We start from the raw sequence: 26258 nt of genomic DNA, 5'->3' as shown, positions 1-26258 counted from the left end.
TTAAACTTGCAATTAATCCATGAATCACATGCGTGCTGAACCGTAAAGCCTGGTCCTGGCCCCTTACATTTATAATGTTACAAAAGATTTCTCTCTCAAATAAATGCTGATCTTTTGACCTTTCTATTTATCAAAGAATCCTGAAAAAAAGCGGCACAACAGTTTTCAACATTGATGATAATAAGAAATGTTTCTTGAGCAGCAAATCATCATATTAGAAAGATTTCTGAAGGATCATGTGACAATGAAGATTCAGCTTTGCGTCACTGGCATAAATTACATTTTAAAATATATTCAAATAGAAAACAGCTATTTTAAATTGTAATAATATTTCACAATATTACTGTTTTTGATCAAATAAATGCAGCCTTGGGGAGCCTTTCAGGACATTAAAAAAAAATCTTACCGACCCCAAAAGTTTGAATGGTAGTGTACTGCTTGGAATATAGCTTGGTTTCACTTCTATGGTTCTTTTTTTTGTCATTTTTGGAGCTCTACAGTGCCAGACCCCTTTGACTTTCATTGTACAAAGATCATTCAGAGCCTCATTTTTATGTAATATCATTTTTAGGTAATTTGGGTAATTTTAGGTATTTTTAGGTTTTGGATCAACACGAGGAGGAGTAAATTAGAAGACAATTTTACATATGAAAGAGAGGGCATTTTAGAAAGAGCACGTTTGATTATTGCTTCAGTTCCCTCCACCGTGGTGCAATATAATGTGACCAAAACAAAGTAGCATTTTGTCATGCTACACTGCAATATTGTTCTTGACACACTTATTCAGCATAAACAATATATGCTGTTGCAGAAAAGAGATCATCTATAAACAGTCTGATTTTATAGTTGTATAGGCCATAGTATAAGTTTTCTGTATTCTGTTTGTATGGGTAAAACATACTAACCATGGGCCTCGTTCTGAGTTTGCATTAACCATAGCTGTTTTAGTACTTCTGCCCTAAATGGCCTCACTGATAAGTCAGTGTGATTTAAAAGTTTCATCCACTTTCTGGCTTTATTACCTGCAGTGGGTCATGTAACTCCATGATCAGTGTAATTTCCATAGGGAAATTAAGAACTGAGACTGATTAAGAACATAGTGTTCAGGGAAGCCAGCGTAAACTGGTGACGTCACTAACCTCTTCCTGTTCTCTTCTCTTCCAGCGCAGCTGGGCATTGGCAGCAGCCATGGCTTCAATCACAAATGTGGTGGTCATGAAACTGAGGGAAGACAGAAGAGTTAAAAACACTATTTCATGTGTAGCATTACTTCTCAAGGGAAAACAAGACACAGAGCTGGTATCAGAAAGAAAACCTGAAATGAGATTACTTATGTTGTGCTGATGTAATAAGGCAGAACAAATATTATCTGAAAAAAATGACTAAGCAAAAATAATTGTTTTAAAAACTTATTGGTGCATATAAATAAAAATGGTTGAATATCATTCTTCCCTGTGTTTATTCACTGATAAACAATATGGAATACATACACACACACACGTTGGGATTTTGTGTTTCATGAGAACTTTTTATACTGTACAAACACTCTCCAAGGGGTGCCCAATCCTGTTGCTGGAGGTCCTATTTTATCTGAGCGCATGGTCTGAAACGTATGGCGCAGGCGCACTTTCGATTCCACTTTTGAAAAAAAAGTTGGTACGCCAGGCGCATGGTCTAATAGGGTTGTTCGTAGTCTCTTAATGAGTCATGTGTGTGTTTTGGCGTAACAAGCAATAAACCAATCAGAGTCTCATCTCCCATTCCCTTTAAAAGCTAGTTGTGCTTGCACCCACACAGATTTTTGTTAATGGGTTCCTTAAGGTTGTGCACAAAGAAACAAATATACATAAAAACGATTATTTTCCATCTTCATTCTTACCCTCTGTCTGAAATGATCAGTTTTAAGGGGCGACTCAAATGCCAGTGGGCGGGGCCTATGTTGTGATGATGTAAAACTACTCGATGTCTTGCTCTGGAGGCAGTCATATGCACATGTATTTGCCTGTGTGACGTCACAGATCACGCAATATAATATCAAAAGGAGGTGTTGTTTTCGGAGGTTGAGCTTTGATAATGAAGAGGAAGTTTTAAGCTATGAAACTTGCAGGACGTTTTAATGGTGCAAAGACCTCTTATATGTGAAAAAGATCAAGGCAAATTTGATTTCTCATGTCATGACCCCTTTAAATATATCACTCAGTCCTAGTGTAAAATATGACAAACTGTGTGTCATATACATTATGTCAGTCTCATTTGGACATCTCTCACAACCTGTATTTAAAGACCGCTGTTGTCTGCCCTCTTTCCTCTGCCGTTTCATTGATATACAGCTCCATTCTGTTTCATCTAAATACTCATAACTCTCCCAAGGGCTCTGTCAGTGACTCAGACAGCTGGCAGGTTGGCAGAGGTGATAAATGTGTTTTGATGGCCACAGCACCAGCAGTAACAGGGTTGAGAGGTCAGCTAAAGATGAGCGAGTGACAGAGAGAAATAGCAGGCACAGAAGACCAAAAGAAGACACACCGTGCTCTTATTGAACACAAGATGAGGTAGAGACAGAATTATACTTCTCAAATTCATGCCTTTCTACAAACAAATTAGGTTTCACACTTGCATTTCAATTTGCTTGGTTTGTTTGGTCAGGAAATTTCGCCCTGCACGCCTAGCATTCACATTGACATTTTTAACACCGAACCTAAAGATACTGAAACTAGGGATATGTTCAAAAACCGATTGGTCGGCTTTTATGACGTCTATCGAGACTGAACTTATTGAGCATCCAAAACAATGTTGTGTGTTGGGATAAATGCGCTCATTGTATGTGCGCAGCCTACATATGATGGTATTTTGACCAGTTGAGAACTCGTGAAAAGCTTATAAAATGTGTAAAAGAGTCAAAACAGCGGCAGGAAACAGCAAACATGCCAAGTGTGAACACATCCTTAGAGACCTATTCTAACCCCATTTAGCAAACCACCAGAAAAGAATGGAAATCTAATATATACAGCCTCCTAAACCTTATACGCGAAACCCCAAAATAATCAAGCCTAGCAGCAACCAGAAGAACGCAAACACTAATACTATTAAAATACTATTACTTCTCAAAGTAATAATAATGATAATGGAGATAATGGAGATGTGGAGGCAGGGTTCATGGCAGGGCACCAGCAATAACAACACTAGATTCACTTTTAACTTAACAACAACAATAATTTAACTTATTAACTTTATCCATTGGCTTCACGTTTTCTTTAGAGCAGAGTACACTAAAATGAAATACCTCTACTGTAGACTAGTCAGAAATAATCTACTCATTTTTCCATTTACCATAATGTTTAAAAAACAAACAAGAAAATGTATTTCATAAAAACTGATGACACACACACAAGTAATGTCCCACTTTAGAACTCTTATTAGTTGTTAAAAATGTACTAATTACTATTTAATCAAATGTCAACGAAGAAAAAAAAATTGTGGCATAAGGGGGGCAGAGCACGTTCAGTTCGACATGAGTATCGGGGTTCGTACTGTGGGTGGTGTATCACGTTTTTTTCGGTTCGGTTTGAATATTGTTACCCTGCTATTGTATTAGCATCAATACCAAGGATTGATGGTACAGCACAAGCTGCACTTGTCATCTGCCGCTTTAAATGCTCAATCTTTTTGAAGCAGGAGGGATTCTGATTGGCTGTCAATGTTTAAAAAAGGGGTGGTAAACCACGATTTCACTATTCTAACTTTAGTTAGCGTGTAATGTTGCTGCTTTAGCATAAACAACATCTGTAAAGTTACAATGTTCAAAGTTTAAAGCAAAGGGAGATATTTGCTTTTAAAGAAATCCATTTCTAAGAACTACAGCAAACGGCCAGTAGGCGACTACACACATTCCTCCAGGGTTGGTGACATCACCAGGTTCAATATTTACATAAACCCCTCCTCCGTTAATATTAAATAAGGGGGGGTGAGGCCATTTTGTATCGCTGTTGTTGTGGTATAGTGGTAGGCTACAGGCAGGAGTGGTGTTGTTGCAATGCCGACAAAACACTGTTATTTTCATCCGGATTGCAGGTCTGGGGATGGGCGTTTAACATACAGCATGTTATATGCATGTGTTTGAGACAGAGGGGAACAGGTCTCAGATATATGCTGCCCATCATAAAGCACGAGACAGACAGGGTCGGAGGAGAAGACTGGAAAATGTGACATAATGGACAATATTCGTCCATTGCAATTCATGAGCGGTTCAGTGTGAATCATGCGCGACGGGCGCGCCTCCCGCTGCACATTTCACGGAGGAAAACATCCACAATTTTCACGAGTTCAATGCCGGATTTGCACACCGTCAGCTGCGCGAGACAAACACTGCCTGTGCGTGGATGCACGACGCGCGCGCTGCACATTTCACGGAGGAAAACATCCACCATCTTCGCGAGTTCAATGCCGGATTTGCACCTCGGCTTGTCCTGAAAGCAGGATTTACAAACAGAAGCTGTTAACGGGCCACAACCTGTAAGTCTGATTTATTTTTCGTCGATGTGTTTTCCTGTAATATTTTAATTGTACTTTGTAGCAAGGAAGTAAACAGATGACAATGCTGTTCTGCAAACCAGTCTGTTAAATGCTCATTCATACTTAACGTTATCCGACGAACACCTATCGTTACAAACACCTAACGTTAAAATCTCAACAGCGAACCTGGCATTAGTGAAAAAATTCTTTGATTAGAGCTTTTATGTATTGTTTATCTACAGGCTTGCTAAACATGGTTCTGTGTGTGATTTGGCCACTAGTAAAGCCAGTGTTTAGTGTTCGTTTTGGGTTAATAGTTCTTGCGACAGATATTTGGCTATAATCGTTCTAAAAATACAAAAGTGCCATTCAGTAGCGATCACTCTAGATCCGCCGTCTTTACTCTTGAGGACTGAACAGGTTCTGCTCGATCATCTTCACTAAAATGTTCTGGGTCTGATTCGGGCTCAGATTGGTATGGTTCTATTGACGCCATCGTTTCTAATACTGACCAAAGCACAGCCTCCGGTAAAGGTAAGGGGCTTGACGTTTCCGATAAACGTGCACTGCGGTTAGCGAATCAGAACACACTGGGCCAGCTAACCAATCAGAGCCCATCGCGTATTTTTGAGGGACTGGCTTCATACAACCCGGAAAGCATCAGACCGTTTTACAAGGAGGGACAGAGCAGTGTAGAATAAAGGTCAAATATATGAAAAATAATGCAATTTTTGCATGTTACAGTGCACCCCACAAACACAATCAAGCCTTCAAAAGATTGTGTTTTACCACCCCTTTAATCATTCATCAGTTTGATAAAAAATCGTTCTGAAAGTGATACTAATGATATTGTTTCTCTGTGCCCTTCTCATTAGAGTTGTGGTATGAACAATGTTTTAAATATATATTTATTATCATCATTATAGTTATTGTCCTTGGTGTGAATGAGCCTTGAACCTCTGTTGAGCAGCACTAAAAAATAAAAGCAATAGTTACATTTTCATCTTATCTTTTAAATGATACATTAATCATTAAAAATGTAAGCCATTAAAGGGATGGTTCACCCCAAAAAAAAAATTAGCCCATTATTTTCTCACCCTCAAACCATCCTAGGTGAATATGACACACTTCTTTCAGAGACTGGCGGACCGTCTTCCATATTCAACCTAAGCGTAACTGCCGCGACGATGATGTCGGACGTAGCGCAAGCGTTTTGAACTGCGCGAGGCATTACATTTTCTTTGTAAGTTAGATATTTTACTTTATAACATGTTAACTATGGATATTTTTCTTACACAAACCCATGGATTTGTTCAGAAGGCCTTTATTAACCCCCGGAGCCGTGTGGATTACTTTTATAATGGATGGATGCACTTTTTTGGTCTTCAAATTTTGGGCTGCCATTCACTGCCATTATAAAGCTTGGATTAGTCAGGAAATTTTTTTATATAACTACGATTGTATGCGTCTGAAAGAATAATGTCATATACACCTAGGATGGCTTGAGGGTGAGTAAATCATGGGGTAAATTTAATTATTTAGTGAATTATCTCTTTAAAAGGGAATCCCAAAAGTGTATATGGAAAACAGAATTTGGCAAAACTAGATTTTGTTATATAATGCAACCCAATTCAGACCTTTTAAGTGTAACTGTTTTTGCTTTTTACCAATTATTCCTAAAATATGTACATTGGATACAATACTTATAATTAGGGCTGGTCCGAATACCATTTTTTGAGCTTCAAAGCTTTGGTAGTAATCAACATCGAATATTTGAAGCTTCGGAGGGAAGGAGCTGAACATATCCTTCTCTCTAATACAAATCTCTAATATAATCTCAAGACAACCTGCCTGTTTTTTATTTATTTACTTTTGAACACGTTTACTCAAGAAAAAAAAACAAACAAAAAGGTTCTATGTGGCACTAAAAGTGGTTCAAAAAAGTGATAGCATAGGCTAAACGTTTAAACCAACATTGTGATGCTTGAAGTGTTTTATATCTATGGATTGTATTATAAGCAAGACAAGTCAAGTGTTGATTTAAGAGGATAAATGGATCAAACGTGTTGTTAACTCACTGTCGCTTGGTCGTTACTTTAAAAAACAAAAACTTTAATTTAACAAAAAAAAAAAAAATGCTTTAAACATTTTTCTAAATTAACTTAATTAAGAAACTAAACGAAATATAACTACTTTGACATTAAAAACAAAACTGAACTATTTTAATGGCTGCAACGATGTGTAGGCCTAATAGGGAGGATTTAAAAAAATAATAATTCACGGGACTCGGCCCGATAGTTTTGGTAAGCTGTCGGACACGGCCGGGCTAGGGCCTCAGCATCTAGGGCCTCAGCATCTAGGGCCAGGGCCGGGCTATAGGGCCTAGATTTGAGGTGCCACTTGAGCCAAACTAACGGGCGTCTCAGCACATCAGCAGCAGCAGTCAGATATAATTCTGCACGAGAGCGAGGAGCTAAATTACATGATGATCGCGGAATATTTGGTTTCAAAGCGATGTAAAAGCGCCTATTTAAGGGAGTTTGTCATTGTACTGTTTTGTTGCTATGTTTTTCATTAAGAATAATAGCTAATGAAACCACAATTCAAGCAACCCGCCCCTGAATTGGCAAACCGAAAGTAAACGGCGCACGGCTGCATGCGTTCAGCCGCTCAGTGCACAAGCACAGCAATTTTGCAAGCTCAGACATGGCTTCTGCCATATAAGCTTGTGCAGTTGTGCGCTCTGCTGCAGGTAACACTAACAAGAAGCAAATATATTTATTAAGTATAACGAGGCTATTAAAAATGCCTTGGCTAGAAGATAGTTGAAAAAAAGTATTGTATTTTATAGTGTAAACATATGCAAACGCGAATGAGAGCTGTTTCGAGCGGGATGCCAGGTGTTCGCGGAAAAAAACAACAACGCATATTCGAATCACAAATTTGAAAATCGAATACCAACCCATCGAACGAATATTCTGGTGCAGCCCTACTTATAATACCCCAATACTGTACATTGTAATACATTTGATGAAGCATTGATCCCACTGCAGTGTGTGTGTGTGTGTTTTGGTAAATAGTACACACATGCTTTGGCAATGTAAACAAGGATGGTTCATATACGGATTCAAAAGAAACACCACAGGGGTTAACACACTGACACAACAAAACCCAAAAGTTGGAATGTGGTGTTTGCAGAGAAAAAGAGAGAGAGAGAAAGAGATTGTGATGGATTAAAAAAAATCCTAGAGGGAAAGCATACCTCATAAAAGCCAAAAATGTGATGAGGGAGACGCTGACTACCCAGCCAGCTGCTGCAAAAGCCTTGGGCATGGTCAAGGCACCCGTGCCAACAATTAGATTGAACATGTACACCAGGCCAACCTATAAAAACACAAAACAAACACGTCTATAGCAGATTCAAGGTTTTCAGAGATCACAGATAAAAAGAAAATGTATAACAAGCACTAAAGTTTTACAGTGCACTGAAGATTTATCACACAAAGGTGCCATTACGCATCAACTGTCTTTCTCGCAAAGAAGATGTGTCTGGAATTTTTCACTATCATGCATTTCAAAAAGCTGATGCATGTGATAATTCGTTTAAGTGACACTGCATTTCCTCCCACTTGAGTGCGCAAATCACATAAACCAAAGTCGACTGAAAATTAGTCATGAGCTTGGCATACAGTATCTACTGTTAATTCCTTCAGAACGTGGTGAGCATTTCCCTTATGATAAAAAAAATGCTTTCCATTAACTAATGCGAGCAAAACAAAGTAGGTAATGGACACAATGACACATTCTGTCCCTTACTTTAAAACGTATTCATTAATTGAATTGAAAATGAAAAAACAATTTTGGTATTTACTTTTTGCATTAAAAACAGTTGATTGTAAAAAAGTGGGTTGTAAAGCCCTGTATAGTTTATGGAAAAGGTTAATACGATAAAGATTTTATCTTAGAAATATCTTTATTGATGTTCAATTTAACACAATCAATTTATATAAATGTCTAGTCATTCTCCCATATTGTCAGACGGTAAAAGGAGTTTCATGCAATGCGTTCTGCCGATTCTAGCTTCTCCTGATTCCTGAACTTTCATTTCCTCTTTAAATGAGTGTGTGGTTTGAATCACATGACTCTAAGCAACATAAAGGCATCTAACAAACTCATAACAACTGTTAACTTACATTATTGAAAAACTGAGAAAAGAGAACTAAAAAATTTTTTTATTACAGTCAATTCAATCTTGAACAATTTCATGAAAGCAGGTAAGAGGCCTTTAATTACAGAGCAACAGAAAACATGTCACATGACACAACTTGACATGATAGTTTTCTGTTCTATGCTATTTTCCCAAGACTTTTTCTAAAGACACAGAGTGTGCAGAACAGTGTGATATGCTCTAGTTCAAAAAAGTTAAATCAATACCTACTCCATGAAGTAATACTTACAAATGGTGAGTAAGGCTCCCCTGTTTCTGTAATGCCCCCAGCCATCTCGAAGGGACAAACACAACTCTCAAATCTGAAATATTACCACCCTGAGGAAAGAAAACACAGTTTTAATATTTAATACACTACACTTTTGCCAAAGGGACATAAGGCGGCTAGTGTAACATGACTAGCATCAACCGTTGCTTATGTTCACTCCGCTGCCAGGCAGATTTAATAAAGTGTATACAAGATTTTTCAACGTTTAACTGCCTTGTGATGTTGTATGCAAATATGTCGCATTCAGTTAACTTTGTAAAACCATTGTTTTGCTAACAGAAAAGGCTCACCTGTCACCGTTGGAAGCGACTCTAGTGGCCAAGAGAAGTGATATCGTTAGGAAAGCACGCGACTGTTTTCTTGTAACGTCTTCACGATCAGCAACGCAGCTCGTGAGCAAATGCAGCGTAATAACAAAGTAGAGCGCATAGTTCACACCTCCCCATTATTTTATTAGCAGTTAATTAAGACAGGCTGCAGAAGTTCTTCTGCTTGAGAAAGCATATCCATTAAAACCAGAGTAAACAGGACGTCAGCAGGAAACGGTTCCCGATTGAGCGTGTGCCGTGTGGCGTAGCGCTAGGAAGTGTCCGCCGATTGGCTGAATTGTGGTGACGTTTTTGCAACGTTTGCAGTATGAAAGCAAAATAGATTTGAATTATATAGCGAGTTATTCATTATATATATATCATTTAGAAAGAAATGCATAATCTCAGAACGTGGTTTAACAAAAAAATTAGCTAATATTTTAAATTAGGATGATCAACACAACAGTGTCTGATTTGGAATGCATTATAATTAATAATGCTGATAAGAAGGGGGGGGGACAAAAAAGGGGGAGGACACAAAAATAAAGCATAACAAACGAATATTAAACAGTTTTAATTTTTTTTAATAGATTTAAGTACAAATGCAGTTCAAGAGGTGGGTTTACGGTTTGAATATTTACATGTATGGATATAAAATGGTCCAATAATAAAAAAAAAGGTTTATACAAAACCTTGCTTTAATTAGATTCGTATTCATATAAAACCCCAAAAGAATGTGTCCAAGATAAGAAAAAAAAAACTATACATTTTGGAAAATCAATGCATTAACACTAATATTGAGCCATAATTTGTGTATCGTCTGAAATATTGTAAACAACACAGAATTGCAAACAAAAATAACTAAGGAGGAGTTACGTGACTGTGTATATCTGGTTCTTGCGTAATTTTTGAATGTAAAAAGAATCCAACATTTAGGTAATTTGCAGATTATAGTAAGTGGGGTCAGTGGTTTCAGTTGTCACACCCTAAAGACGGAGTATAGAGAAATGTATTGGCATTCAATAAAGTGAACAAAAACACCATTATACGTGCATGTATGCATATGTTCATCATGCAGTTTGAGACATCTTCCAGTGAGTCAGCAAAAGTTTAAAAAAAATTAGAGACCACAATTTGTTTTTAATTGGACAGAAAATGTTTATTTCCCCATTCAATGAATTTAAAGAAAGGATTACTGAAAAACAAGTCAACATAAAGAAGAAGAGTGGGAAAGGGGGAGGAAAAGCAATGCTTCAGCAGACTTTCTGAAAATCATAAGCTAAATGCATTTGTCCTTTTAAATCCGACTAAAAACAATTCTTTAAACAAAAAGAAATCAAAAAGTAAAAAAAACTTTTAAAGTCTAAAAAAAACTTTGTGCGTGTGCACAAAATAAAATATATTAAACAAAACTATATTAACACAAACTTAAATCAATGTTAAATGAAAAAATGAAAAAAATAAAAATAAAATAAAGAAACCACGGTCTTGGAGGAACACAGGTCTGCTTGGCAGCATATTACAGTAACAGGAGCAAACGCATGCGTGCACTAATCATTTAGAAATGAAGGCTTTTCCAATTCTAAATGCTTAACAGCATGTTAAAATAGGGCTCCATTTCGCATTTACACTTTTTTTTCTCTTAGGTTGAACTTGAGTTCTCTTTAATTAAATGTTAAAGTAGGTCACATCCCATTTTAAACAAAGTTGTTTTCCAAATCTTTGAAATACATAATCTAAATGTTGGAATATAGGCTTTTACAAAAACAAAATAATAAACAAAACAAAATTAAATAAAACAACCCTAGAGGGTGGAGCAGCTTACAAAAATGTATACATTTTAAAAATGAGATTGTCAGAGCTAGTGTTTAATGATGAGAGAAGAAACCTTAAGATGCAATTGTCTTTTCGTAGAGACGAACATGCATATTGCTTTAACAGGCATTTAAAACCAGGACAGCAGCTTAAGCATGATCAAAATAACAAAAACAAAAAGAAGGGAAGAAGATTTGGGAACCCTTTCCTAAACCCCATCAACAGAGCAAATGTACTTCCAATTACATGATGCTTAAAAATCAAATTACATTTTTCTATTTTAATTCAACTCCTTATAACCTATACTGCACGTTTTCACACAATTCATCAGTCTGTCTAAAAGAACAATTGCATATTGTGTAGAAGAACCTTACCACATTACATGCTATAACACTAGCTCATTTTGCTTAAAGTATACCCAGTGTTAAATCTAAGCTCATTAAAGAAACCGCTTTTTCTTTCATGTGATATTTAGATTGTCCTTACACAAGCACTCTTACTCATAACTTCAACAGATTCCCATCTTTGAGGGGGGGGGAACCTGACAGTCCTTATTAGAGAAAGTGCTTATCAATAACGCCAGTTAACTAAAAATCCTTAAGAATTATAGTTATTTAACTCCCTATCATTTATTTTAAAAGCAGCGAAGGCAAACACTCAATCTCTACAATGAAGGGTTTCTTAGATCAATCTTTACATGTGATGTTGCAACACAAAAGGAATAATGCTTAAATACAGATCACGTCGATCAAACCGGAAAAAGATTACTTGTTAGTCACTTTGTAAAGAAACCTCACTGGCCTTCTTTCTATGCATTTTCGAAAAACAAAAATAGGAAACAAAACTAGGCATCCGCTTATTGAAACATCATGTGACCATCATAAAATCAGCAACTGCATTATGGTTCCTTTACTGGCTAAAGCAGAATTATCAATACACAGAAAGCAGTTTCTTCATGGAATGAAAATAATGTGTCGCCGCAGAAAGAAATTAAGCAGGCAGAAAATACAGAAATATGTACTTATGTCATAATGATTGCATGCTTTTGTCATTAGCCAACACTTAAAACTTGTTAAACATAATTACCAGTAAAACTAATAACTTTTAACATGAAAGTGCACCCAAAAATGAAATTTTGCATAAAACATAAAAGTGGATAGTGACTACAGCATTTATTTATTTTTTTAAATAAAAAAGGTATAAGAATATACAATAAAAGTTAGTAAGGTTTAAGTACATCTTATGTTAAATAAATGAGCGCGTTTACAGTAAATAACTACCTAAATGTCAGCCTGTTTTTCACACAAACCATTGCATGGCTTCAGACAACTTGGAATACACTGCATAACTACTTTTAAATGCTAACATTTGTCCTATTTGGAGATATAATCCACTTTTTTGTTTTATGCAAGAGAGTAATTGTGCTAACCAACATTAGTTTTGAGTGACACAAGGGTGAAACTTTTCATTTTTGGGTGATCTTTCTAAGAAAAAGCTTCAGACAGTCTGCCTTAAGCATGTATGCCGCTCGTTGCGTTTTCCGTGTGTGTGTGTGTGTGTGTGCTTTGGGCATCTAGCTGAGAAGCCATGCTTTGCTAAGGCTGGACTACTGAATGGCGTCATTGTCCAAAAAGCAGCTGGTGAATCTTGCCTGAACGATCCCTCCCTCCCGATCAAGATCCCTGAGCTTCAGGTTTCATTCCCGTTCTGAGCGAGTAAGAAGCCAAAGTGTGACAATAAAAAGGTTGATTTCACATTAACTCTCTCAAAGTCGGAGGAAGTGGGATCACTCCAGATCACAAACCGTCACACGTCTTTGGCTCCAACAGCAGGTAGTTCCCACAAACAGACAGTAACCCTCCCGTAGATTTGACCTGAAAGAAAAGCAAAAGGTTGCTCAATTCTTCCCCAGCTTTATTTTGATATTTTACTTTATCACTGAGGTTATTCTCACCTAATAGTAGATTCCCATATCAGCTGGAGCGGCATCTACACACCATAGCAGGCTGAGAGTCTCTCCTTCAGCTGCGGTGGAAACTGTTCTGAGAACTGCTGCCAGTTATCCTCGCCAACCTGATCCTTGAAGCCGTGCAAAATCTAGAGAGGATATGGACGAATACTGTTGAAACAGTGCTTCCATCTTGGCCAACTGTAAACCCATCAAAATCCAAGTTTATAGTTAGTGAAGAAGCGTATTTGTACCTTGTAGAACATGTCCCTCAAATCGTCTTTTGGACTAACCCAGGAGGCCACAGCATCACAGAAAAAGATGAAGTCCTGTGAAAAGAAAAAAGGGGGGGGGGGGGGGGGGGGCAGTTATGTAAAGTATGTTTTATTCAATTATTAATTTAAATCATAACATTTTAAATGATCTCCATTTGGATAATGGATTTGGTTTTCCCCTCACCTGCACGACTCCTCCCGGATTTACCCCAATCATTATGCAAATGCCCCTGAAGGCTGAGTCTTTCTCTTCATTGTCCCGGATGTTTCTAAGTGACGTGCACCTAGGTTGTAAAAAAAAAAAAAGGACTGTTAAAGCAGAGGTTTCGTAGACCTAGTAGTTTAAGACGCATGAAAACAAAACTAGTTCACACAGGGTTGAGATGCACTCGATGGTTTAATCAATGTCTTACCAGGGGCGAATGAACTGTGGCAACAAGGGGGCAACTTCCTGTGGACACACGTATCCCAGTCGACCAATCGTAATGGCTGTTTCGCAAGTAAAAAAATGGGACATGAGCCCGTCTCAGTTTCAAGTTAAAAATTAACAGCAGTCAAAGCCACACAAATCAGAAGAAGAGTTTCTACAGGTAATTCAGGTTTCGAATGTCTGCTTTAGAATTCATCATATATTCAGTGTGATTTTATTACAGTGATTGTGTGAATTGTTTATGCTGGATCTAATCACCGGTGTTCTCCAGTAGAGTTTTGGGTGTGTTAGGTCGGTTGATGATCTCCACAAGGTTATTGAGAACCAAGGCCACAAAAGGCTGCATCTCCGTTCCTAGAAAAACACCAGACAAATGAAATAAGAAATTAAAAAAGGCCAGGGGATTCCTTAAATGTGGCCCAATGCCTAAAAAAAATTCTGACTGATGCATTCAATGCTAAATTAACTATTGAATTTTTAAAAGCAAAGCATTTTCATTTAACTTGAAGGATTTATTAATTAGAAATTCAGTTAATAACATTTACTTTGTTTGTTTTTGTTATCTAAATGTAAATGATAGTCATACTTTAAGCATAGCTCTCCAAAGGCTTTTTGTGGCTAAACATATAGCAAAAACATAAATAGAAAACATTGTTTTTGTTTTAACTTATAAAAAAATAGAAATAGAAAATGTAGAGATGTATATGTATTGGTATTAATAAATGTCAAAAAAATACATGAGCAAAAAAAAAGAAAAAAAAAAGGAAGAAATCCACAAACAGTGAGCGTGCTATTCAGAGAAAATATTTTGTATGTGCGTGTGAGTTGGGTGCGCATAAACACTCACCCATCTGAATAGCAATCTCTCCGATGGCCCATGTGGCATTGTTGCACACAGATATGAACTCAGGGTTGAGATTGACACCCAGGACAGGCATGAACTCAGCTGGAGGGGGTAAACGAACAACAATGACAAACTGACCAGCACAACACACACATACACACACAAGCAACAGCTAGCATGAGAAACTGGCTCTCCAATTGTCAGGCTTTATTCAGTATATATAAAAAATAAAATAAAACACCTCACCGATGCATGGCTTCACATGAAGGAAACACGCCTTCGTCAAGTCGCCGAGCAGAGCAAACGAACTCTGTCTCACTTCTGGCATGGGGTCCTTTAATTAGATGACAAATAAAGCATTTAGGCTTTGTTCATACAGCACACAATTAGATTTTCTATCCATCCATGTATTAGATTGCGATTTTTACTTTATTCTTACATAATGGCTATTATTGTTCATTAAAACAGACTTAAGAGACGTTTCATTTTTTTTAAATAAAATGAAAAGAGACAGGATTGGGGGATTGTCCTCGCTGTATGTATAATAAAATACAGAGTATGTGTGCCCATATTGCCTGAATCATGTTCTTTTTAATGAAAAATAAAAGAGGCAGGGTTGTGTTTGTTACAAATATGCAATGATAATCAAGTATATATGCATCGTTATACATGGTATTGAGAAACACCTTATGCTGTGTTCACACCAAACACGAATAGAGCGCCAGGGGCGAGTGATTTCAATGTGAGGTCAATGTAAAGGCGCTTTGGAGGTCCTGGGGCGCGATTCCACCTCATTCATGCGAATGACGCAAATTGACAGTTTTGCGCAAGTGATTTTATTTGGTGCATTCGCACGTTTGAAGCGAATTCTGACGCGAGAGTTGAAAAATCTGAACTTTGGCATCAAGCCGCACCACGTTAAACAATCAGGAGCCTGCTTTCTGCTGTCACGTGGTTAAGTGACGTGATGAGAAACCCTGCATAATTAAAAAAATACTACTGTTATTGTGTCACAACGTTTAGTTAATACTTTTCAGGTGAGAATGCAGTTGTTTAAAGCTCAAATCTGTGGTTTTTATTTAAAAAAAAAAAAAATCTTGCGTTTTTGGAGTTGAGAGATCACCAGGCACTCAGCGCTCATTAACCCCGGCGAGAGCAGCCTTTCCTCAGTCAGTCCTTCTGAAGTTTGCGCGCTGGCTCGGATGTCTCTGTAGTGGTTAAACATTAGATAGAATTTGTCTTGTGTAGATCTAACAGGCAATCTTTGGTTTCATGGATCTATAATTTGTTGCCTGCCAAATCGTTTTGACTGAGGGCAAAGAGAATTTATTACTTTTTAGGATATTTAAATATACATGCAGTGAAGATAACGTAGGTAGTAGGGCTGTCAAAATGGCTGAAAAGCTAAATTCAAAATTCTTTCTTAAATATTATCAAAATTCAAATTATTTTCGAATTCTAAAGGCAATACTTAATTTTAGAGGGAAAAGTACTGTATTGTCTCCTATGCCCAGAAGAGGGCGTAAGCAAGCAAATGCAAACCAAGTAGAGCCCGACCGATATATCGGCCTTTATGATGGCCGATAAATGAATATTTAAAAAAATGTTTTAAAAACGGACGAAACACCGCTCAAACACATTGAGTGTTGGCGTTTCATAGTTTGTCCACCAGAGGGCACTCTACAACGTGCCAGGTTGGCAACACCAGCTGATCCAGCTGAGTCATGCTGAGCGCTGCATTCACAACACAACGGAGATCATCCGTGAAGTGCATGCAAGTTGGCAACGAGACACATTGCTTGAATAACAATTAAAAGAACATCCCCATCAGTTCTCTTAACTCAAATAACATGACAATTTGTAACTGCCAAGTCCAGTTTTGCTGTTAACGTTACATGTAGGCCAAGAAAGCTGGTAACGTTAGGTTGTTTCAGTTGACTGACTAAGTTTAACTCGGACAATGTGACTGAATAAGATGTATTTCTTTAGTCTGACAGTATGAGACGTATCATCTCTCCCCTGTCTGTTATTTTGAAAAAGTATACATATTTCTAAATTATGACTTATAGACGCTAAGCTTTCCTGTAGCTCAAACAGTAGAGCGTGGCGCTAGCAACGCCAAGGTCATGGGTTCGATTCCCAGGGAAAGCAAGAACTGACCAAATGTAAAATGTGTACCTTGAATGCAATGTAAGTCGCTTTGGATAAAAGCGTCTGCCAAATGCATAAATGTAAATGTAAATGTAAACCACAAAGCTAGCTAATGCCATGACTATCAGTGGGAGACCGCTAACATTAATGCGCCTTGGAAATCACAAACTTATTCTGCCAAAATTAAGTAATGATTACTGCATTTATAACTAGTATATTTGTAGTTCCAGTCCCTGCATTGTAAATCGTAAGTGAAGCACATGAGGAGTGAACGAAAGTGCGTTGCTGACTTCGTTCAGACGCAGCATTAACGAGTCACATAATGAATTTACTGCATTATCAGTAGTAGATTTTAGAAGGCAGGCAGCAAATGATGATTGAAAATGGTTTGTTGTAGCTTGATGGATAGAATTAAAAGAGTGCATGTAAAGGGATAAGCAAGTTGACATTGTAATTATAAGGTAGCTCATATTTATACTTTATATAGTTTATATTTTGCTGTTGTTGTTATTTATCAGAACTTCTAGAACTTAACTGAATTTTTTTTTTTCCAGTCTTGCTCAAAGTTATATTTATAAAGCTTACCACATCTATTAATACTGGTAACTTTGATTTTTGTTTTGTTAATGTGTTTTCATCCAAACGACTTTAAGTTTCATATCTTAAGTTTGTATTTTTATACATTTTATTTATCAGAACTTTAATATATTTTTATGTTCCTCTGTTCTGTTGTGACAATAAAACAAACAAGTTTATTTTTAAACTGCATTATCATATTTTAGAAAGGCTGAGGGATCATGAATAACTACAAATAACTAATGTAAAGGAAATCTGTTTAAGTGTTTTTTACGCGTTTCTGTTATTTTATTTATTTATAATATATATCGGCTGATATATCGGAATATCAGATTTTTAAATTACCAAATATTTGTATCGGTATCGGCCTTAATCCTTTATCGGTCGTGCTCTAAAACCAAGCATTGCGTCTTTTATTGAAATGACATTCAGTTTTTACAGTGCATTAACTTTTCAAACAATTGTTATTGAATGAAATATAATTTCATTTATGAGCATGTAAGGAAAATTAGGTAACAAAGGTGCATAAAACTGCAAGTGCATCAGTAACCTGAGAAAACGCGCTTCAACAGACAACGTAATGTGGACACAAAATAGCAAACGGACTAGGGCTGCAACGACGCGTCGACGTCGACTACGAAAATACGCGTCGGCGGCACATTATTTACGTTCTAGAATGGAACAGAAGATCTAGAATAATGGCAGCTTCTGCTCCCGGGCATAGTGAAAATGATCATTTATCATATAAAGCCAGACCGCGACATTCAAAAGTGTGGGAGTACTTTAAACAGAAGCAGAGTAAAACTGTGCTTTGTTCGCTCTGTAACGTCGGTTTCACACTGCACGCGGTGGCAGAGCAGAAGCTGTGCGCGTGGAGAGCGGGAGCTTTCACACTGCCAGTCAGTGTTGCCAAGTCCGCTTTTTTCCGCGGAATTGGGCTACTTCTACACTGTTGCCGCGGGCTGTGTCTCATGTCCGCGGGTTGAAGCAAAAAAACACACATATTTAACCCCCCGAACGCGATGTTTACCACAGAACCTCCCCGAAACTCGATTGGGCTTGTTTCGGGCTAGTTTTGAGTAACGAATGGGTGGGTTTTGTTGTGTAAACCTGGCAACCCTGCTGCCAGTGTTCTCTCGCGCAGCTGAACCGTGGCGCGTGTATTGCAACAGACGGTCACATTTTCCTGGGTTCTTCTCCGACCCCAGTACGTCTCGTGCTTTTATTTATTATGGGCTGCATACATCTCCTGTTAATGCGACCTGGTTCTGCTCTGTCCCAAACACATATGCATAATAACTTGCTGTATATAGGTAGTTTACATGATTAACGTAACATTAAAGTTAAGATATGCCTCTAGCTTTAATCATTTAAATGTGTCTTTGAAGTTTGGGCAAAAACTTCTGGCAGCTTTAGTCGTTGTTTATCCACATGTATCTTCAAAATAAACGACTAGTTATACATTAACACTATGCTGAAATTTCCTGTATGTGAACCTTTTGCAGATAAATACAAGTGCATTTTCTTTACTATTGACACAAATCAATAAGTAAATCATACTCAACTACTATAGTAAACAACTTTTCCTAATTAGGCCTACTCTGTATACATTTTATGATGAATAGTATCATCATATATTATGTTTAAAAAGCTTCTTGTGTTCATATATTTCATTATAAAATGGCATACTATGTACACTACCCTTCCTGAAATACAATTAATATTGTCATCATTCATTGATTTCATGTTAAAATAATATACAAATTCACTACCCTCTTTGAAATACAATAATCAGTAAAAAAGAATAATACGATTAATCTGGAAAAATAATCGTTAGATTAGTCGACTAATCGAAAAAATAATCGTTAGATTAGTCGACAGAAAAAATAATCGTTAGTTGCAGCTCTAAAACGGACATTCACAAACAATCCATTTCCACTCACTAGACATCTACATATTGTTCGTCAAAAACACCAAACGGACAACTTGACCTGCAGCGAGTGCCGAGCGTTTTTGGTGAGGTATGATCAACTCAAGTATGTCTTTGCCAGCTGTGCAATATGTGGATACATAACGTTATACCGCATGAGTTTGTCACCAACTGAGAGGATTTGTCAGCAGGCAGCGTATCTTCTCTTTCATTTATAGCCATCTCATGCTCCAAAGCCCTGATTACCTTGTTCTGCACTGCTCTGTGTCTGTGACTGTATACGCTGTCGCCCATTTTCTCTCTGACTCCGAGTCCTCAGTTTTTTCTGCCTTTTTAAAATGAACAACACAGCCGCACCGCACTGTCCTAGATAAACAAACGGCGTCAGTTACGTCATCGTCATGACTCGTGCGCCTCTACCAAAAATTCGAATGCACGGTTTTTGCATTCGAATGTGCATTTTTTTGTAAATTCGACAAATATTCGAAATTCGAATTTTTATTTGACAGCCCTAGTAGGTAGTGCATTGCCTGGACCACATTTGTGTGTCTATTAATGTTTAATTTTTTTTTTTAATGAAAAGAGGCAGAGTGGTGTTATAACATTTCTCTTGGAGCGCCTTCACTTCAAACGCTCAATGGATTCAAAATGTTCAACCGTCCAACTAGACGCGGTAGACGTGATTTTGCCGCTCTATTCGCGTTTGGTGTGAACGCAGCATAAGGATTTGACCATGCTGTAAAGTGTAACAATCACCAGGCTGTTGGCACCCGCTGCAGGAATGTGTTGTAATATACATAAGTTGACATATTACATTATGTATTAAGTTAAATAAAACCACGATTACTTATACACTTGCACATATAACATGATAATATTTATATTATATACAGTGATCATTGATAGGTTGTTAATATTTTGAATTAAGAGTTTCATTTTATATTTTCCGTTTTAAATGCAATTTTAATTACAGTTTATCAATTTTATTGTGTTTGTCTTTAATATCTATATAATTTTAATTCATTTGTTTATTATGTTAAGTGTATTTAGTTAGTTTCGGGCATTGTAACACTTGAGGATAAACTAAACCAGACTACAAGACCACTAAACCGATCTGAGTTGGATATACCTTGGGCTTAGATTTGAGCTGAATTTGTGAACAAAACCTTACAGATACAGACCAGCCAATCCCAACTGATTTAACCATACCTGCATGCACTGGAAGAGCAGGGTCATGATGTTGCTGCGGGTGACCAGCTGTTCTACATGAGCTCCTAGTCCCTCAGCCAGACCGCTGAGCAGATCAAGGGCCACAATCATGAAGTCTTTATCAGGGGCCTCATACTGGTCAGGCTGCTGGTTATACATCTACAACAAGAACAGGACGAAAAGATCTAGGGAATGAACCAAAGACAACATGCACGCTTGTTTGAGAATGAACACCATAGCATGTCGACTGACCATGGCTTGAGCGAGGTTCTTCTGGACCAGGGTGACACAGCGCTGGTAAACTGGTTCACAGTAAGGCAGGAAACCACTCTGCAGTGCTGTGGCAACTGAAGACAGACACTACAAGAAAAAGTGACAAATTCTTAAGACATTTCCGCCTTCGAAATATGAATACCACACAATCCAAAAGGGCGGAACTAGTTTACCTCCAACAAGGGGAACAGATCCTTGTCTTCATCTTTTAACTCGTTCCATTTCTGAATCAGAGGGGGCATGAGCTTTTGGATGTATTCCTGCTCAACCAAAAAAAAAGTAACATTTAAATTAAAGATGAAAAAGTTCAAGATTCATGTTCATGCTTAAAATGAACATGATCTTACTGGCTGGTTAAGATGATGTCCGACAGAGTCAGCAAGTGTTCCGATGGCATCATAGAGGATCAACAAGTTCTTATGCTGGTACTTGCCGAAGGCAAACACCAGTGTGTCCAGAATAAAGCTCAAGTAGGGAACCAGCTCTGTACAAGCCTCCTCTTCCAGGGTCGCAAATGCACTGATGGAAAGAAAAAAAAAAAAGGAAAAAAAATTATCTGCATTAGCTCAACGTGCCAACACATCTTCAGAAACGCCTTTCCTAACTGAAAGGCGACTGGGTTAACGTTATTTCAGCATGGAAATGTGAAATATTTCTCTAGTTGATCTGGTGCGTTTAAGAGGATTTTAGAACTTATTTTAACTTAAAACACGACACACCATTTTATAAACGTTGCAAGCGAGAGACACTGCAAAAGACTCAAGTTACAGATAAAAACATCCGTCTAGCTTATTAGTTTATAATATTAGTTTATACCAGGAACTGGTTTGGCCAATTCACAATACCGCAATATTTTAAGCCAAAATAAAGAGTTTATTATAATTAATAATATTATAGTAGAATAATTATACTAATAAATATATATAATACTAAACTCACAATACGATACCGCAATATTTTAAGCCAAAATAGTTTGTATTATATATATTTATTAGTATAATTATTCTACTATAATATTATTAATTATAATAAACTCTTTATTTTGGCTTAAAATATTGCGGTATCGTATTGTGAGTTTAGTATCGTGATTTGTATCAAAACATGACATGAGTGTATCATTGCACCCCTAGCAGGCATGGCTGGATGGACATTTAGGAGCCGGTCTGGATGAGGTACTCTTTCAACACACCTGCAGGCAGCCTCTTGAACCCTTTTGTTGCTGTCGAGGATGCGTTTGAGCAGCTCGGTCATGAGGGGTTTGAGGTAGGAGTCAGGCGGCTGGCCGACCACCCAGTGTGCATAGCGACTCAGAGTCCAGCAGGCGATGGAGCGGACCAATGCCTTCTTATCAGAGAGACACTGGATCAGGTGAGGAATTAACTCAGGCAGGTACAGTACCATATCCTGCATACAGCCTGGGGATGAGAGGGAGAGAAAAGCGTCAGAAGAGTCAGACTGCCATTCAAATATTTTTGCATGGTGTACACTATGGTTCAAAAGTTTGAGGCCAGAAATATATCTTTTGAATTAAATTAATACTTATTTAGCAAGGTTGTGTGTGTTCATGATATGACAGTTTTCTTAAATGAAACCGTAAATTCTCATGAAGTGACGGTTTATGTGGTCGTCTCCTCATATAGTGACACACGGCGGAGACTACAAAGAAAGCGAGGGAGTGTCACGCGTGCGTGTATGTGTTTCCCGCGCATTGCCCGACCACCCGTCATTCACACAGAGACGTATGCAGGAGTAATATTTAAATGGTATTTTGCAGTTTTTTTATTGATATTATATTATATTATATTATATTATATTATATTATATTATATTATATTATATTATATTATATTATATTATATTATATTATATTATATTATATTATATATATATACTGCAAAATCGGGAGTCGGTACTACAGAAATGCTGGTATAGTCACATTTTTATAATTTCAGTACCGACTAGGGCTGTGCAATTAATCGGATTTCGATTTCGATTTCGCCTCCCAACGATCACCAAAATAGTACAATCGAGAAAAAACGATTATTTTGCCATGTTCAGTTTTGCAAGAACACTCTTATTTTGTCTTGCGTTCTGAATGAAACGCGCACGCGTTCATCCGCCCCTCCCGAAGCCACAATCTCTCTCAGTTCGTGACTCCTGTGCATATCATCCGCTGGAATTTAAAAACTCGGCGCGAGTAAAGATGGCAGAAGGAGGGCAGTTACAGCAGCGTTTGGTGAGCAAAAAAGGCAAAACCAACTCCGTTGTCTGGGAACAGTTTGGCTTTGAGGAATCAGACGACGAGCAGAAACATGCTACGTGGAAGATTTGCTACATGGCAGTGGCTGCAACGCAAGGGAACATCACGAATTTGTTTAACCACTTGAAAATTAAACACAGAGTGACCTATGACAATCTAATAAAGAAACAAAAATTGACGAGAGCAGGGGTGCCGTGTAAACGTCCTTTTTTCCCTCATATTTCTCAAATAATTCTCTCTCTGTAAACTTTGTTCAATGCATGCGAGTGCTGCCGTATGTTTGAATATGACCAGTCGTTTTCACCGTCGTCACCCGGGTTTACTGCCAGAAGACGTGAATGAGAAGCCGTGCGCGCTGTGAGGAAATGTGTCTCTGTGCGCTCATCCGAGAGCGCGCACACGTCTCAGAGCGCGCCAATATTGAGTTCTCTTTTAAGTCTTGCTCTTGAACGGACAAACTCACACAAAACGTATGTCAACGTCCATCTTGATGAGTATCCTAGCAGACATAGTCTGTATATGCCTTAAGTAAACTTTATACAGTCGATAAAGACGACGCATATCCGATCCGGATTGAATAGCTTTTGTAAGTTTAATAGGATTCATCTTTAATTTATGCACTCAAATATGCAATGTTATTTTACATTTGATACATTTCTGTACCTGAAAACTAATGTTAGACGTACCTGAAAAGCATATCTAGCCGAACCATATTGTTGATCTTATTTATTTGTGGTTATCATTTTTACGTGAATACTTTTATACTTTGATTTGAATATATGTTATATTATTTATTTTAATAGTTCAAAAAGTACAACAAATGTTACAATTTCAATTGAATTGTTGAAAGGTGTATTTTTAATAAATACAACACATTCCCAAAGTCATGTGAAATAATCGTGTTACATAATCGTGATTTCAATATTGACCAAAATAATCGTGATTATGATTTTTTCCATAATCGAGCAGCCCTAGTACCGACTTTACCGAAGTACCGGTACTTGTGACATCCTTAATGCGTTCTATTCAAATAATACTTGGGGGAAAAAAAAATCATATTAGAATGATTTTTAAAGGATCACGTGACCCTGAAGACTGGAGTAATGATACTGAAAATTAAGTTACATTTTCAAATATACAAAAAAGAAGAGGGGGGGGGGGGTCTAATCACATACAAAGTATTGTACCAAAAAATAAGTCACTTTTTTGTGAGAATAAAACAGTATTGACAAGTAAAATTACAATACTTCTCCCAAATGGCCTTTTACACTTACCAAAGTGACTAGATAAAATTGCTACAACACTATCACTAACACTATCACATTACCTCACCATACCGCATACTACTGTTAAAAAAATATTTCAGTCTTTAAAAATAGTAGGCAGCACATACAGTATTTAGGTAAGCTGTATTCTAGAATTCAAGTCAGAACAAAGCCAAGGGTTAGTAGAAAGTAGGGGTTTAACGGTACACAAAACAGACGGTTCGGTACGTACCTCGGTTTTGAAGTCATGGTTCGGTACAGCAGTTATAAATGGCTTTTTATTTATTTTTTATTAAACAGTGGTTTACTGAAAAAATAGTGTCTGTCCTTAAATTAATTAAATTATAACTAAAAGTTTCTTAAAGATAATGCTGTTAACTATATAGGGAGCCCTTACTTGCACATTATTACTATTAAAGGTTAACAACAGAGCCCAAACTATGAGCCTATATTCAGCTGATATTCATGTTTAGTTATAGAATAATCAACACTCAAATAACACATTGTGTGCAAACATGTAAACTTCACATAAGGCAGTTTTTGCATTAACTCCTAAATCTAATTATAAAATTATGTTTTTTCTCCAATTCGTTGTTGAAATATAATCTTAGTGTCTGCCATTCATGACAGATGTATCTAAACATAGCATTAAATAATCAAGACATCACTAACAGGTTAAGTAGAATTTATATATATATATTAGGGGTGTAACGATTCATCTACTACATCGATGTATCGATTTATTTTCCTATGATCTAACTACATCGATCTGTGCTCGGCAAGATGGCCTTCCGGACGACATATATCGATCTAACATCGTTTTAAAAGGTAATCAATCGATTGTATCGATCATGGGAAATAACGCATTGGATTTAAGCACGTCAGACTTTATATGGATATTTTTTCTTAGCACTTTTAATGATAAAGCCGTTAAACGTTACTCGATTAAGTCTGCCTATCTGTGACATCATCGCAACGCACGCACCAGCAGCAGCGCTAAGAAAACAAAACATAGGATGGCGGATGACAGAGAAGCCAACGGGCGAGAAATTATCAAGCCACCAGGAGAAAGAGCTAAGTTAGTAACGTTTTACCTGTACTTTCAACCCTTGCTAAATGTTACCTGTGCATTCCTGACACCAGTGCGCCTGCAGAGAGAGTTTTTAGTACAGCTGGCGACATAGTGAACGCACAGAGAAGTGTTCTGCGGTCAGATCATGTTGATATTTTTGAAAAAGAAATCTGTAGAGTCATTGAAGAGTAGTTGGTTACATTTTATCTTTGTTAAATATTGTTTGTTTATTAAACGGAGAGTAGTAGCAGGTTCAGCCAGTTTATTCAACCTGAAGAAATGTTGGTTGCACTTTATTTTTGATATTAATATTGTATTTGTATTATTTTAATGTTGTAAAACAACAGCAAAAATAGCAGGTAAACCTACTATTAATTAAACCTGAAGAGTAGTTAGTTGCACTTTATTTTTTATACTAATATTGTAATATTTTTATGTTGGAAAACAAAAGCAGAAGTAGCAGGTTAACCTACTGTTGAAATGTTGGTTGCACTTACTGTGCTTTTATTGAAAATGTATTGAAAATTGAAAATGAGAGCAGAAAAGGTTAACTTCCTTTTAATTCAACCTAAACTGTTGGTTGCACTTTATTCAAATAAAATTTGAATGCATTTGCCATTAATTGTTGTTTACTTGTTTGTTTATATCCATAATTAATTGATACCTGATTCCCTTACAAGAAACAACAGGAATCTAGGAAACTTCACCTGCATTGAGCAGTATCCAGATATTTATTTCAGTCACACAATTTTTGGCTAAAAAGTTACTGAATCGATTTCAAGTCACTGAATCGTTTCGGATCGTATCGTTCTAAATGAACCAATATCGTCCTTGAATCGTATCGACAACCTCAAATCGTGATACGAATCGAATCGTTGTTAAAACGAATCGTTA

At 37.2% G+C, this 26258-nt stretch overlaps 2 protein-coding genes across 6 annotated transcripts in view; both read right to left on the bottom strand.

The window, feature by feature from the left end:
• The window catches only part of tmem104 (transmembrane protein 104), a 68684-nt gene extending 59103 nt beyond the window's left edge, over nt 1-9581 (bottom strand). For 2 of the 3 annotated variants that reach the window (XM_079837696.1, XM_079837697.1), the window contains exons 1-4: nt 9299-9578; nt 8970-9058; nt 7775-7896; nt 1140-1221 (exon numbers count right to left, since the gene is read on the bottom strand). In XM_079837696.1, coding sequence (XP_079693822.1) covers nt 1140-1221; nt 7775-7896; nt 8970-9014 — 249 coding nt within the window. In that variant the 5' untranslated portion in view covers nt 9015-9058; nt 9299-9578. Of the gene's footprint in view, nt 1-1139; nt 1222-7774; nt 7897-8969; nt 9059-9298 lie in introns of all 3 variants that reach the window. The other variant, XM_079837698.1, reaches the window with a different exon arrangement.
• An 877-nt stretch (nt 9582-10458) lies between these two features.
• Nucleotides 10459-26258, bottom strand: part of tnpo2a (transportin 2a) — a 30542-nt gene continuing 14742 nt past the window's right edge. For 2 of the 3 annotated variants that reach the window (XM_079837442.1, XM_079837443.1), the window contains exons 13-25: nt 21957-22182; nt 21115-21286; nt 20941-21027; nt 20747-20854; nt 20495-20653; nt 14875-14962; nt 14632-14730; nt 14043-14138; nt 13768-13843; nt 13539-13638; nt 13334-13408; nt 13086-13228; nt 10459-13005 (exon numbers count right to left, since the gene is read on the bottom strand). In XM_079837442.1, coding sequence (XP_079693568.1) covers nt 13121-13228; nt 13334-13408; nt 13539-13638; nt 13768-13843; nt 14043-14138; nt 14632-14730; nt 14875-14962; nt 20495-20653; nt 20747-20854; nt 20941-21027; nt 21115-21286; nt 21957-22182 — 1394 coding nt within the window. In that variant the 3' untranslated portion in view covers nt 10459-13005; nt 13086-13120. Of the gene's footprint in view, nt 13006-13085; nt 13229-13333; nt 13409-13538; nt 13639-13767; nt 13844-14042; nt 14139-14631; nt 14762-14874; nt 14963-20494; nt 20654-20746; nt 20855-20940; nt 21028-21114; nt 21287-21956; nt 22183-26258 lie in introns of all 3 variants that reach the window. The other variant, XR_013818064.1, reaches the window with a different exon arrangement.

The sequence above is a fragment of the Gobio gobio genome, assembly GCF_949357685.1.
Source record: "Gobio gobio genome assembly, chromosome: 1".
In the NCBI taxonomy this organism is placed as follows: Eukaryota; Metazoa; Chordata; class Actinopteri; order Cypriniformes; family Gobionidae; genus Gobio; species Gobio gobio.
Note: the sequence above shows the minus strand (reverse complement) of the source record. Positions and strands in the feature narration are given on the sequence as shown.